Source organism: Anguilla rostrata, chromosome 2 (assembly GCF_018555375.3).
Source record: "Anguilla rostrata isolate EN2019 chromosome 2, ASM1855537v3, whole genome shotgun sequence".
Taxonomy (NCBI): Eukaryota; Metazoa; Chordata; class Actinopteri; order Anguilliformes; family Anguillidae; genus Anguilla; species Anguilla rostrata.
The window spans coordinates 11,939,518-11,953,976 of NC_057934.1; the positions used below are offsets into that span (position 1 = coordinate 11,939,518).

The following is a 14,459-nucleotide window of genomic DNA, read 5'->3' on the forward strand; positions in this document are numbered from 1 at the left end:
CATGGATAAGAAGTGTACCCAGGGATGTACTGTGAAGAATAGCATTACATCCCATTGATAGTATGCAGTAGGGCTTTCCATACCAAGTGCAATGGTCCCTCAACTGTCAGATCTATAAATGCATGGAACAGTATTTAAAATCCAACTTTTTCAACGTTTTCAAATGGCTCATAGAACCATTCTGCCTTTCAGTGCAAATTCGGCATTCCACAACCATGTGTAATTCAGATTCATGTTTTCTTCTAAGCTCTGTTCAGTTTGTGACAATGTAAGTACCATTCAGTATCACAAGACACACCTGCTCTGTTCATTCCAGGGAGGCCCAGGAAAACAAAATGTTGCCCTCGGTGAAGGACAACAGCGGCAGCCACGGCTCCCCCATCAGCGGCAAGCTGGAGGGCGTCTTCTTCAGCTGCAACACCGAGTTCAACACGGGCAAGCCCCCGCAGGACTCCCCGTACGGCCGCTACCGCTTCCAGATCGACGCCGAGGCCCTGTTCAACCCAAAGACCAACCTGTACTTCGGGGACTTCTACTGCATGTACACGGCCTACCACTACGTCATCCTGGTGCTGGCCCCCGAGGGCTCGCCCGGCGACGACTTCTGCAAGCAGCGGCTGCCCGCGCTGGACATCACCGACAACCGCTTCCTGACCTGCACCCGGGAGGAGGACGGCCGGCTGGCCTTCCACCACGCGCAGGACGTCATCCTGGAGGTCATCTACACCGACCCCGTGGACCTGGCCCTGGGGACCGTGGCCGAGATCAGCGGTCACCAGCTAATGAGCCTGTCCACGGTCAACGCAAAGAAGGACCCCAGCTGCAAGACCTGCAACATCAGCGTGGGCCGCTAACCCCGCCCCCCCGAGGAACGCCCAAACAGACTGTTTGACCCCTTTAATGTTACATCCGCCATCGTTCCCACTCTTCCGCGGCATGCTTCACACGGCTTTTTTGCCGAACGGCGGTCTCTCCTTCGGCCCGTTTTTCATCTTTTTCTCAAATCTATTCTCGCTAGATTTGTTGTGTTCCTGTTTTTTTTTCGTTTTCTAATCATTTTTCGGGAGGTATCTGTGAAGTCCCTGCCAAGACATACGATAACATTGCTTTATTTACCCACGCCCCTAGCCCCGCCCCCTTTCACCCTCCTCCTGGCTGTGTTGCTTGTAACAGACATTTCTCCAACCTTAGAGCTGCAATGTAATATTTTGCCAAAGGTAACAAAATGATCAAACTGCTGTAGATCATTGATAACAGCTTCTCAAAGGTATTATAAATGAATATTAACGCTATCTTGTAATTAAATCAAATTACTGGATAATTCATAAGAGCATGATGGGTTGTACCTGCAGCATGAATTTAATATTGAAATCCTTGAAATGTCAGCACCTACACCTTGTTGTTCTGCAGTGTAACATGGTATTTATTCAGAATAACGAAAACATAGACTGTGTTTGAGCATAATAAATGTGATAGAAAAATATTTATTTTTACCATTGTATAGAAAATGAACAAATCAAAAGTGCACAATATCAAGAATTCAGATCATAGCAACGAGTCGATTTTTTGGGGAAAAACACCTTCCAAGCAAAAACAAAAGAGAAAAAAAACGAATACAGACTTTGCCAGAATTACGTGCACTAACAAGCTAACATACACAAGCTCTCTTTAAGACAAAATAATTTAACAAAGGATGTGTTAAGACCATAGAGAATCTAATTTGGGCCATAGGGAACAGAACATTCTCAACCACATTGATTGTAGCACAACAATTTAACAGCTTAATAGTTCATCGGCATGCAGACACTCAATGGGATTTTACCGTTTTTTAACGTTACTTGCCGTTATAGGTTATAGATACATTTCCATTGTAATAATTTAGATTGTGGGTCTTTTGAATGACAAGTTTCTCAAGCAGAATTGCACTTAACAGAAAGCATCACGTGAGCACAGCTTCTGTACTCCCTTTAGTGGTTCTCATATTTCACAGTACAAAGTAATATATTTAATAAAATGCTGCTCACGAAAATCATGACCATATTACAGCTACATTCCAGATATTAAAAAAAAAAAAAACTATAAAAATGTCCAGACTGTGATGTAAAGGATTATAAAATTGTACTGTATGGACTTGTACGGCCTATTTGGAATGAGTGCACAAAGGATGCTGTTAAAAGGCATGGCTTACGCCTTTTCATTAACAAACAGCAGTTTATTGTTAGCCTAATTGATTTTCAGGTTGTATATCTTTATACGACTCATTATTTGGTCTTCGTTCCAAATGACATATTTATTTTCTTGAGGCCATTACTAGTCGATAAGGAGAATTCAATACCGGCACCAATTGATGTTATGGAAAGTGCTTATTTTCTGGAAAGACTTAATTGGTGTGCTAAGAGCTTATAAATTTGAATAGCATTGGGGAAGAAAACAATTTTCTATGGTAGAGTTGCAAATCTGAGCATTTGCATATTGTCTTTTCAATATTATCAATTTAAAGTCAGTACTACTTAATGATACTAGAATTAGACACCTTTTGAATTACGACCAGATCTGATAAAGCTGCATGTTATTTTGGTTTTGATTTAAAAAATATATATATAGTAACAATAAAGTGCCATATTTTAGCATAGAAGTGTATACATTTTTTCACACAAACATCAGCTCTTTCTCTGGACTTTCAAATAGAGTAGCACTTAACAATGGTTGCTACATAGTGCAGTGCGTTGCATTTGTGTCACAAAGGGCAAGGGGCATTTTGGGGTTGTATAGCAACAGCTGAATAGCTTGCCATCTCATTACTGTGTAGACCAAGATGATGGTTATTAAAGTGCATAAAAGTGTCAGTATGGCACAACAATGTCCAATATGAAACACTCCAGTTCATGTCCTAGCAGTTCCTTTGAAAAATAAAAAATAAATAAATAAATAAATAGATACAAACGGAAAGGGTTTTCTCTCAGATAGCCTTGGAGGTTTCTTGTTTACTGAGAAGGACTTCCAGTAATCTGAGCTTAGCTTTTAGATTCTTGTACTCGTGGTACTCCTCGGCCATGGGAATGCGGTCGTCTTTTTGTGCAGTCCTTCCGTAGAGGAGAAGAGTAACGCATTAAGCAGGGTCGTCCCTTTCCATGCACACCGCTATAAACCCCCCTGTGTTGCCTTATTAAACTAGTTTTGTACATCAGTGGGAAAAAAAATGTATTTTATTTTAATCAATGCATTTACGAAAAATATTATATGTACAGAACAGCTGTGCCCCCCCCCCCCCAGTCTGTCATTTTGTTGTAGTGCTCAGTGGGTGTGTGCATTACGCTGTTGTATCATTTCTGCTGACTACTTTTGTGGATGTTATTTAATTTTTTCTTCTATTTTTTTTTCTAAGCGATGTTGAAAACATAACCATTCATTAAAACGCAAAAAGCAAAAAAAAAAATTAAAATCTGAAATGTCGTCTTTTTTTTTTAAGGAGTCTTACTCCTTACCTCCCCATCTGTTTGAAGAACTGCTCCTCGAACTCTCGGAGGGCTTTGCGTCGGCGTCTCTTCTCCACCCTGGTTTCTCTGAGACACTCCAACAGCTCCGGCCTGGGATGGGGTGCACAGCACAAACACCGCAACAATTCCCTCATGCTCTACAAATCCACTTCAGCTTCTCGTCTTTGGCTAACTGCGGCTAATACATCAAATAAGACATTTTCAATCATGTGGATTAACTAGACGTGCTCATTTTCCGACTCGGATGTACGCTCTGAGACATATTCTATTATCAGGTTCGCTTCTGTGTGAATCTGTTGTTTATATTGCCTGAAAAAAGGCTTGTCTTGATCCAACCTAAATATAATTGCGGGCATATCTCTTGCGAGCCACTGTTGGAACTGAAGACAGATTCAATAATTAATCACTTAAGGCAAACAGACTGGTGAGATGACTGTTCGCTCCTTTGTCATCGCTGGCAGATTAAATTTTGCTTTCGCAGAGGGAATGTGATGAAACTGAAGCAGTTAGATTAATGTGAGCCATACAGCATTCATGGCTGTCCTACTATATGGCTTAAACAGGCATTAAAAATTAAAGTCATTAAAAAGTTCCAATGTTCTGAAGCACAGTCAATACACATTCTTATTTCTTATCTAATTACTACAAAGTAAAAAACAACAATTGTGCATACACATATATGCATGTACATACACAACACAACAGTTTCCCAAAATGGCTAACATATTATTTTCTATCCCTAATGCTACTTATGAAGACCAACTCTAACAATAACTAACTTCAAAGAGAGGCAAACTTGTTAGAACCATTGCGAGCTGCAACCGAAGCTTGAATTAGGTGGCTTAAGGTTAAGACGGGGCTTAAACGTGCTGAGCCGCAACTGTCCGAGCACAGGTTCGCGACCTCAGACCTCGCGCGGGGGGAAGGGGAGGGCGGCGCTCTACCTGGACGCCTCGTGCAGGTTGGACATGGTGATGGCGGGCTGGCGGACCGCTTTGACCTCGTCCAGCGGCGACACGAAGGCCGTGTCGCTGTCCTCCTCCTGTGGACACGGGGGCTCGTCCGGGGCCACCGGGGACGTCGCCAGGCAGGACAGGGCCAGGCGGCGCTGCGCGCAGTCTTCGTCGGAGTCGTCCTCTTCCTCCTGCATCAGGCAAGTCAACGCTGAGTCAGCCCATCTGCCGGGGCCTCCTGTCAGAGCTCCCACGCACGGGACACTGCAGCTGAAACACATGCCCTCCTCTGATGCCCGTGCCCGTTGAGTCAGTGCGTCTGCAGGCCAGCATGCCGTTCCATTAGCAGCAGTGAACGTAGCAGACCCCGGCCAAGTTAAACCCACACTAGCCCTGGCGGGGTGATACCAAGCGTCCACCTTTGAAGAAACTTTATCAACTGCGCCACTGGAGAAACAATTCAACCCATTCTTACTTTATCTCTGTAATGTGGTTTCACTGTGTCTCAGAAATGGGGCTTGATTAAGGTAAGGAACAGGAGCACTGCCGCACCTCCAAACATTCTAAACAAATCGAGTGGAACTAGTGGAAAATCTATTATTCACACAACAAAAAAAATAAGCTAGCTACTGGTGTGCAATCTTATTTAATACACCATTTTTTGTAAACACCCCAAAATCTGACTTGGATTAGAAGACACAGCTCTCTGTCAACCTTGTTTGAAAAAAACTCACCACACCGTCAATCTCAATCCCACTGAAAACACATTCTGTTTGATAATGGATGAAAAGCAAATGGTGGCACTAACTACACAAATGCACAGAAGCCACTGCACTCAGTTAGCGTCCTATCATATGGGAAGGACCAGAGAGCTGTGAGTGATCAGGGCAAGAGATCAGAGGAATTAAAGTGACATGCACTAGATTAGAGAATAAACACAAACTCACTATTGTGGTGATGGAGGGGGAGGCACACAGCAGCTGTTTGATCATTTGGTATCTGTCATACAAGGGCTTTACCAGGTTCCTCTCCTGTTTTGTGCCCTGAAAACAGACATATTTTTATAACAATTTAATATTTGAATTTAGTTGCTTTCATCATTGCCTAGCCATCAGCATAACAGATAATAAAGCTCTTACTGGGCGACCATGCAGGCTCTCAAAGTACAACAGACACTTCTGCAGAGTAATTTTCTCCAGGACCATCTGGTTTTGAGTCATTTCCTGAATTAAAAAAATGAAACAGAGCAAAGAAAATATCAGTTCACAGTTAACGTTTTAGACACATCGTTCAAAAAAGCAATGTAACCTGCCAATTACCCGTGCACGCAAGAGGCGTACAGCGCAGCGCTCTGACATGGACCTAATGGCTCTAAATTTACCTTCATGTTGTCTGGGAGACCGAGTGCCTGTCGCTTTTCCCGCAATCTCTTCAGCAGGGCGTCGACTGTCTCCTCCAAGCAGGGTTTATGCTGTGGCTCTGTCGCTCCCTGCTGGTCATTGTTGTATCTGCATATTTCAGTGAGTGCGATCCTTCGGTCATCCCGAAGCTCGTCTACAGACTGTTTCAGCTTCAGATCTGGAGTATTAATCCAAACGTTTAAAATTATAATCATGGACATTGCGAAATTTAAGAAAGAACAACATGCAGGTATTTATGCAAGTAAATGTACCGTAAGGGCAGCAGTGGACACGTTATTATTCTGTTTCTGTTTGTGCCCTTGGTTATCACTTCCTTATGTGTTATGTATTCGCTTCCTATGTGTTGGTGCTTGGGGACAGTTTTACGACGTGCGAGGCTTGTAATTATGACATCACCAGCCACCTGCGAGACCTAGAATCTACGAGCTGTGCATTGATTCCTGGAGGTGGTTTCAACATTCTTAACGACATTATGTTCTAATACCTCGGGGGACTTACTGCCTGCAGTCTCAACTGGTCTGATATCCCCTTTTAAATTATTTTTGTCTGTGGTTATCCGTTGATCACAGACAAAACAATCGATTATCAGGACTGAGGGAACAGTCTACAGTCCTTGCATAATTACTCCCGCATTTATCAACACATGACGGACGATCAATGTCATACCTTTAAGCTGCTTCCGAGACTTGGCCAGCTCATTCATTAGTCTGAACATCTCTGGATTTGCCGTCTTGTCATTATGAGAGGGCTAAGGGACAGAGAATAAAGCACGCTGAAAAAAACCTTTGAGCAGACAGTGATTTAAGACGCTCAATTTTTCTGCAGTAAACAGGCTAGCCTTCAGAGGGCGCCCAATCCTGAGATTTTGGTCTGTTTTTTTGGAATGACTTTGTGGACCGTTTCAGTTTTTGCCGAGCTTGCCCTTTAGTGAGGAAAGTATGATAGGCCTACGCCTATATTTAAAAAGATATCAGGTCTGAGCAAGCTTGAACCAGTTTGGCCCAGAAAAACAAGCATGGTGACAGTGCAGTAAGACAAGAGGAAACCCCCCTCCCGCCTTAGTCACAGGAAAAAAAAAATCCCGCACACGCTAACAGCTTTTCCTGCAGGCGTCGTAGTGCTTGGCTAAAACAAAAAATCTGTACCCACATCAGCAATTTTCGGATAAGATTGAATACCCTAATGATCATCAAACCTAATGTTATTGTGTTTCACTTATAAACATACACAGAAATGAAAACACATTTCTTAAAATCATATTACATTACATTTATTCGCCAGACACTTTTATCCAAAGCGACGTACAATTGCATTACCGAAGGTCATCTATTCTAAATGTCCTGTAATAGTAGTGGGACATCCGCAACTTTTTGGAAAATAAATATTTAAAAAGTTGTACATACCCTGTATTTCCTCTCCTGCTCAAATCTCTCCTCAAATTTTCGGATTTTTCTCTTCACGGTCTGTATGTGTTTGGTGAGAAGGGGGATTGACAGTGTGTCTTTGGCGCCCCCTGCAGGCTCTGTTCTCACAATGCCTCTAGCCCTAAGGAAGACAAATGCCCACCAGTATATCATGAATTTTATCTGCCTATAGTCACATAGCAACATTCAATGTGGACAACGTACACATAATGCCACTCCATCTTACAAAAAGACACAAAAATGCACTCAAATTCTCAGTCAGCCCATATGCACACATGCACACATCCACAATCACACTATTCAAAGAGCAGGAATTTTCAAAGAATAGATTCATAAGCAGAAAAGTATTTTGTCAACTCATTTTCTGATTTGCTTTTATGGATATATAACATCTTTTGAGTAATCAACAAACATTTAACTAAAGCTGTTGCTCAGTACATCTCATTGACAGAAGTGACGTCTGAATATTCCCTTGTCTTCTTCTATTAGCTTTTAAAATAATTTCCTCATCTTTCCTCAAGTTTTTCCTCCATGAACTCCTCCTGTAGATTGACACCCTGATAAAAAGCAACTTTCGCAGTCATTGGATACATCTCTTAACCAGCAGGTGAACCGTGAACCCGTGGGCGGATAGCACCGCAGTCAAACTGATACTGGGCACACCTCTGATCTGTGCTGTGATAAGCAGGATAATGTGGCCCTTCCATGTGTGAGAGCGGAGGGAGGCTGTGAGATTCTGGTGTATATGAACCATCACGCACTAGCCGTTCTCAGCACCGCCCTGGTGAAGGCCCACGGCTGCGAACGCTTTCAATAATAAACATTTCCCGCTTCAGGTTCTCTCCTGGAGTGGCCGCGATCCCAGTTCCTGGCAGAGGAGGGCCGTGCTGTGGGACCTGACTGACGGAGAGGGGTCAGAGAGAGAGAGCCGCGGGGGGGGGTCTTACATGATGAACTGCTGGGAGCAGGGGGGCGATGGCGCCGCCTCCGTGTCGCTGTTGAAGCGCTGGCTCTGGCTGAAGCTGGCGCAGCGCGGGGAGGGCAGGGGGCTGTCCCCGTCCGTGATGTGGTGCAGGAGCCGGCTGGGCCCTGGAGACTGCGGGCCGTCCGTCCCCCCACCCTCCTGGGCCGGGGAGCGCTGGACAGGCCTGTTTTCTGCTGTGGGTGGGGGGTTGGGGTGGGGGAGGTTATATAACAGAAATATGAGTCAGACAGACAGACAGGCAGGCAGACAGACATGCTGAAGGCAGGAGTTCACCATCTAGGGTATCCATCTGATGACTGTGCACTGTGCTCTCCAGACAGCAAAACAATAATGTTCTGATGGGAAATGAAACTTGTAACCCGACACCAAAAGTCACAGGGAGATCATGATTAAATGCATATTGGCAAGTCATATGCTTGCACAAAGTCAACTTTCTAAAAGGCCAAGTGCTATAAGATGTCCTGAATTTTCCCCCCCTTTTCCACACAGTTTGGAATGTTAAACATATGTGTAGTGACCGCCTTAGTGACCTCCTTTTTTTTGGATTTGGCTTTGTACTACTCACTTTTAGATTTGTAATCAAATGATTCACACGTGGTTAAAGTGGACATTCTCAGCTATTATTTAAGGGTATTTTATACATTTTGGTTTCACCATATTAGGGCACATTATGTTTTGGTATTAATGGTATGTAAATTAAAGTAATCATGTTTATTCATGTTAGTTGCTTATCCTTTTCATGCAATGACTGCTTGAAGTCTGCGACCCATAGACATCACCAGGTGCTGAGTATCTTCTCTGCCAGGCCTGTATTGCAGCAATCTTCAGCTCCTGCTTGTTTTGGGGGCTAGTTGCCATAAGTTTTCTTTTCAGCATTTGAAATGCACGACTTGGCTAGTCAAGAATATTTCTGTTTTTGGCTCTAGAAAACTCTTTTGTTGCTTTTAGCTGTTTGTTTCATTGCCTTGCTGTACGACGGCAAATAAGATGCTTCTGCGCTCTTCAGAAGTTATTCTGCTGCTGCTATCAGCAGTTGCATCATCAGTAAAGACAAGTGAGCCAGTACCTGTGGCAGCCATACATGCCCAAACCATAACACCCCCACCTCCATGTTACACAGATGAGGGGGATGGGGTGCTTTGGATCTTTGTCAGTTCAGTCTCCATACTTTGCGCTTGCCATCATTCTGATATAAGTGAATCTTGGTCTGACCTGTCCACAGGCACACTGTAACATGGACATAATGTTTTTACAGTTAACTAGTGGTTTTCATCTTGCCATCTACCCGCTGTAGTTCTTTTTGTGAAGTCTTCTACGGACAGTAGTCACTGACACATCCACACCTGCCTCCTGAAGAGTTTCTGATCTGTCAGATAGGTGCTTGGGGGTTTTTTTCATTATGGTGAGAGTTTTTGAGTCATCGACCAAAGAGGTCTTCCTTGGCTTACCTGGCACGCTGAAATTACTGTGCTCACCAGTGCTCTCTTTCTTCTTAACAATGTTCCCAACAGCAGATTTTGGTAAGCCTAATGCTTGGCATATGTCTCTGACTGTATTTTTTCCTTACTTTCAGAAACACCTGTAAACCCACTTGTACTGTACCAAAAATTATGGTGCCCTGAAATGGAGGTGGGGGGGGAGTACTTTGTATAAAAGGTGTTGTAATTTCGACTAGATGAACCCGAAGTGTCCAGAATGCCCTTTAATTAAACTGTTCATTGCTGCTATCGATTTGGAAGAGCACTAAGTAGTATGTGCTCTGTGCTTTCCTGTGACACGTCATGTTGTCAGACTTGCACAGACATGAATTGAAGGAAGACTCCTCATTTGCAGCTTTACAAGTAGACTTTCGGGTGCCCATTCTAACAGTGGGGGTCACTGGCACGTGATAAGATGCTGTAATCTCGGCTGACAGAAACCTTCCCTTCCTTGGGTGACACAAGAGCCAACTGCCATTGGGGAGGGGTGGTGCTAGTTACAGTCAGCACTGGCACAGTCTGGATTCGTTCTGCACTACGGAAGTGCCTTTAACATGATGAGCCACCCAACAGCCTCCAAAATTGCTACAATTTCACAGTGACATAATGAATGCTTTCAACATAATTGGCGCAATCAATGCAAGGACCTCGGTCCTCGTTCAGCAAACCTCCACAGAATACTTCCCTGACCGACACTCGCAAGGTGCTCTCCTCACAGTGCACTTATCAAGAGCAGCCATTAGCCATTAGCTGCTCCTGCTAATTAGAAGGACCTCCCTGACCTTTAGCGAAGAGGTCCACCCAAACATGGCTCAAAACTGAAGCCATTTCATTTTCCAGAGAATAACTCTCTGCACACTCCACAAATACACATCAGTTTCTTGACAGAAAGCAAAACAAAAACCCCAGCAATGTTCAATTAAGTGGTGGAGTGACATCAGAGAGGGCAAAAAAAGGTGTGCTTCTGTTATTAATAACAGCATGATATTAGTCATGATACCGATGATGGTAATGACTAAGTTATACTCTATATGAAAAAAATAAAACCTCCCTCAATCAATATCACTACAGCTGAGTGTGGCCTCCTCAGGCACGACTGTTTACATAAGTACGTCACACCAGCGTGTGCATCACGACTTGAGAATCGGGGACATGCCTTCGCGGATGGGGGCGGTTGGGGAAGCGAAAATGAGTGTATATTTTATGAAAGCAACAAGAAAGGTCAAAGCCAAGAGTCCAGTCAGCCAGCCAGCCAGCCAGCCAGTGCATTGTCAAAATAGAGCTGGGGTGGGAGGGCAGAAGGGGGGCGGCGGCGCAGATGACGGGCTGAATCTGGGGCTGACGAGGCACATGGTACGGTGACAGGGAAGGCGGGCCAGCCCGCGCGGGGCACAGGCGCTTGGTGCTACGCGGCCTCGCTCCGAAAAGCGCTGGGTTATTAATAGACGCCGGGCTCTAATAAGCTCCCAGCCGCCGCGCTGCTAGCCTCGCGCTGTAAACAACAGGCGGAATGAGAGAAGCAACACTGCCGTCCGCTGCCAGAACGATCGCTCGCGCCCAGACGCCAGCCTCGACTCTGGCAGCCCCCTAGCCCATGTAGCGGAGTAGCTTCCAAATCAGGGAGCAAATTGGGGCAAACAGCGGGCAGGGCTGAAGTGAACAATGCCAGTGAACAATCGTCAATTGAAACTGTCATTAAAACACCACCGCGGATAGCTTAGCCGACACCTGCGAACGCACAATAAGAAATCCCCGTTGAAAACACACGCCTTAAAAAAGCACAAAAGCCCAGAAGCGTGACCCACTGGGCTGATGTCTGCTCTAACACATGACCTACATTGCACATGTCGCTCTATAAGCCGGAGTGGGTATGGCACAAGCAACGGTGTGGAGCTGAGAAGGGAGAAAAAGAGAGGGAAAGGGAAAGAGAGAGGGAGAAGGGGGCAGGGAGGTGGGGAGAGGTGCGGGGAGGCGGGTCCGTCTCCTACCTGCGGGGCTGTCCTCGTCTCCGCTGAGAGAGGGGGGCGGGCAGGGCTCCGGGGCGCCCGGCGGCGGGACGGCGTCCTCCGGCGGGGGTCCCAGCGGGGAGCACATGTCCACCTCCAGCGCCTGCAGCTTCAGGAGCGAGCTCTGGAAGCAGAAGCAGAACATGCCGCCTTTCGTAGCCGGCGAAAAGGAGGCAGCGCTGGAGAAGGAGGAGGAGGAGGAGGAGGAGAGGGTCTGTGCCGAGCGGCGGCGAGCTCCGGGGATGCGCGGTACTCCGGCGGTGCGGCGCTGGCTCAGCGGCGGCGGCGGCTGCTGCTCTCTTCCTCCATGAGCGCTCGGCGTCTGCTCCGTGTGTGTCAGCACGCGCGTCTCCACTGCTGCACGAGCCCTCCTTCCTACGGGCTATTCAAGCCAGCCTCGGTAGTGGGGGGAACTGGGAGAGGAGGGGAGGGAGGAGGGAGGGGGGCTTTTTCGTCAGCAGCCTTGTGGTAATTTCCTCAGCCGGGCTTATCTGATGCAGGATGGGAGAGGGGGTGCAGGTAGGTGTAGGGAGGAGCCAGGAAGGTGGGGGTTTGGGGAGTGCGGGGGTGGTGGTGGTGGGGGGGGGGTGTGTTGACGATTGTGGCGATGAGTAGGGAGGGGCGGGGGTGCTGTTGTGCGAACCGTTACAGTAAAAACGGCTTCTCCTGCGTCGGCGGGGGTGTGTTTCATTGATGCCTGTTGACATCATGATCTGGTGAGGGTATAGCTCCTCCCAGCTGTTCTCATTCATTCATAAAAACAGCAGCACGGTAGAGGAGTGGCGTGCAGCCCCCCCGTCCCCACACACACCCCCCGCACACCCCCCCCACTCCGGTACCTACTCACGAGCACAGAGCGCGCTCGTATGGCAGGGGCAGGGTGGATGCTGCAGAGGAAGCACAAATAACACGACCATCAGTTGCAGATCCCGCCACTACCTACCCCAGCACCTACGCCATCGCCATCTCCGGGGCTTGCGCCGGCGGTGTCTAGAAGAGCGGGGTGGAGGGGGGGGGTGGCTGAGGAGGCTGCGGCGATGCTCCCCTCACCGTGCGGAGTGAGTCACAGCCACCCACCCCTCCCTCCCTCCCTCCCCTCCCCTCCTGCTTTTCTCTCCTCCGCCCCACCCCCCTCCTCCCCTACCTTCGACAACAGACTGTGTTAGAGCTACGCTCGCTAATGCACGTTGCAGCCTCTGGCACAGAAAGCTCACACCCACCGCGAATCACGGACGCGCACACGCACACAATGCCTGTCATGAATGGCTGGACGGACAATAGGGCTTTCGCCTGTGCGACTCGCCTGAGAACATCATTACATGTAAAATGAAAAAAAAAAAGACATGGCTACCATGCTTATTAAAATTTCAGTTCAATTGGTCCTCATGAATTTATCATTATCATTTATCATTAATCAAGAGGACGGGATATCATCATGTGCACTGATGTTATCTCTGAATATGTCACCCCTGCATCAGAAATAATTCCTGCTTGTGCTCATCCCTCAAATAAAAATCATTTTATTTGGGTGACAACCAGTGACCTGAAAACTACTATTACTGTTATTTAACCCTATGTTTACACAAATCCTTTCTCCTTTCTGATCCTTTATACGTTATATCTTTATACGTGAGCAAAGCAAGATGCTGGACGGAATTCACGGTGTAAGAAAACTGAGCGACTTCGCAGTTCACAGATTCTCCCAGGAAGCACTCGTGTTAATTATGAATGCCTTCATTCATCGCTGCAGGAAGGGGATGACGAGACGTCACCGGTGACCTGCGTTCTCTGACGCTCCGTGCGTCACGTGTCCCGCCATGACCGCGCTCCGTACGGCGGTCTCCGGGAAGGTCGTGTCCTGCGAACGTGTGCGGATTTCGAAACGCCGTACGCTTCACCGTGATTCACCTCCCCTTCCGCTCGGCTGTAAAGTACGATATCATATGCCAAGTCGGCCCTTGCTCCCCGCACTGCTGCGTGTCGGGAAAATCCAGCAGTGGGATGTCAATAAGATGAAAGTAGCTGAACCAGTTTAAATAACCTCTGTACTGTAAACAGCCGTCCTGCAGCACAGTCAGTATTAAAATAGCTGTGGCAAACATCTTTGAGACGTGCGAGAGATGAATGTATGAAATTCCATGTTGCTGTACAAAGGCAGGGGCCATTAAAAGACAGAGCTGGGTTCATGGTGCCCTGCAGGTTGGCCTTCCCCAGCTTCAGTGTAAATGTCATGCAGCTAATGAAGGGGGGACATGACAGGGAGAGATGCTCAGTGCAGATCTACTCTGTGTAATTTTCAACATGCATGTTATTGTACCCAATTTATTGCACCTGACTTAGCTGTTTTGTCCCTTTGCAAGTTTTAACAATCCCCCACAAAATTTGAATACACCAATATACTGCCAATATGCTGAAATAAAATCGATTATCAAGATCAGAAAAAGATATTGTAACACTTCACAAGGATAAATATTAGCGCAACCTTCAGATACTGCAAATATTATTTTAATTACATTGCTTTGAAATATACGTATCATTTTTTCCACATAAATTTCAGTATGTTCATTGCTGGTGATACACCAAAAACCTGTATGTCCATTTCTTGATGCTGGTGTTATTACATTTTTCTCATCTAACTATGTTTGCTCAAAATGTCTCATAACTCGGAAACTAAGGAGGTTGACTCAGAACCCTG

The 14,459-nt window shown here is 46.3% G+C and overlaps 2 protein-coding genes and 1 long non-coding RNA gene across 4 annotated transcripts in view; 2 read left to right on the plus strand and 1 right to left on the minus strand.

Annotated features, from left to right (window-relative positions):
* The window catches only part of phyhiplb (phytanoyl-CoA 2-hydroxylase interacting protein-like b), a 25,160-nt gene extending 21,718 nt beyond the window's left edge, over positions 1-3,442 (plus strand). For both annotated transcript variants that reach the window (XM_064320019.1, XM_064320020.1), the window contains exon 5: positions 317-3,442. In XM_064320019.1, coding sequence (XP_064176089.1) covers positions 317-854 — 538 coding nt within the window. In that variant the 3' untranslated portion in view covers positions 855-3,442. The remainder of the gene's footprint in view (positions 1-316) is intronic.
* fam13c (family with sequence similarity 13 member C) lies at positions 2,232-12,264 on the minus strand. Its single transcript, XM_064320013.1, has 10 exons — positions 11,747-12,264; positions 8,243-8,453; positions 7,275-7,416; positions 6,538-6,619; positions 5,832-6,028; positions 5,590-5,673; positions 5,398-5,493; positions 4,442-4,641; positions 3,486-3,587; positions 2,232-3,083 (listed from the first exon to the last, which is right to left on the minus strand). Exons 1-10 carry the CDS (start codon positions 11,907-11,909, stop codon positions 2,960-2,962), a joined length of 1,401 nt encoding a protein of 466 aa, XP_064176083.1. The 5' UTR covers positions 11,910-12,264; the 3' UTR covers positions 2,232-2,959.
* LOC135246692 (uncharacterized) lies at positions 5,969-8,996 on the plus strand. The gene is made up of 2 exons (XR_010327864.1): positions 5,969-6,100; positions 8,132-8,996. It is a non-coding gene; the product is annotated as an uncharacterized LOC135246692 (long non-coding RNA).
* Positions 12,265-14,459: the final 2,195 nt, after the last annotated feature.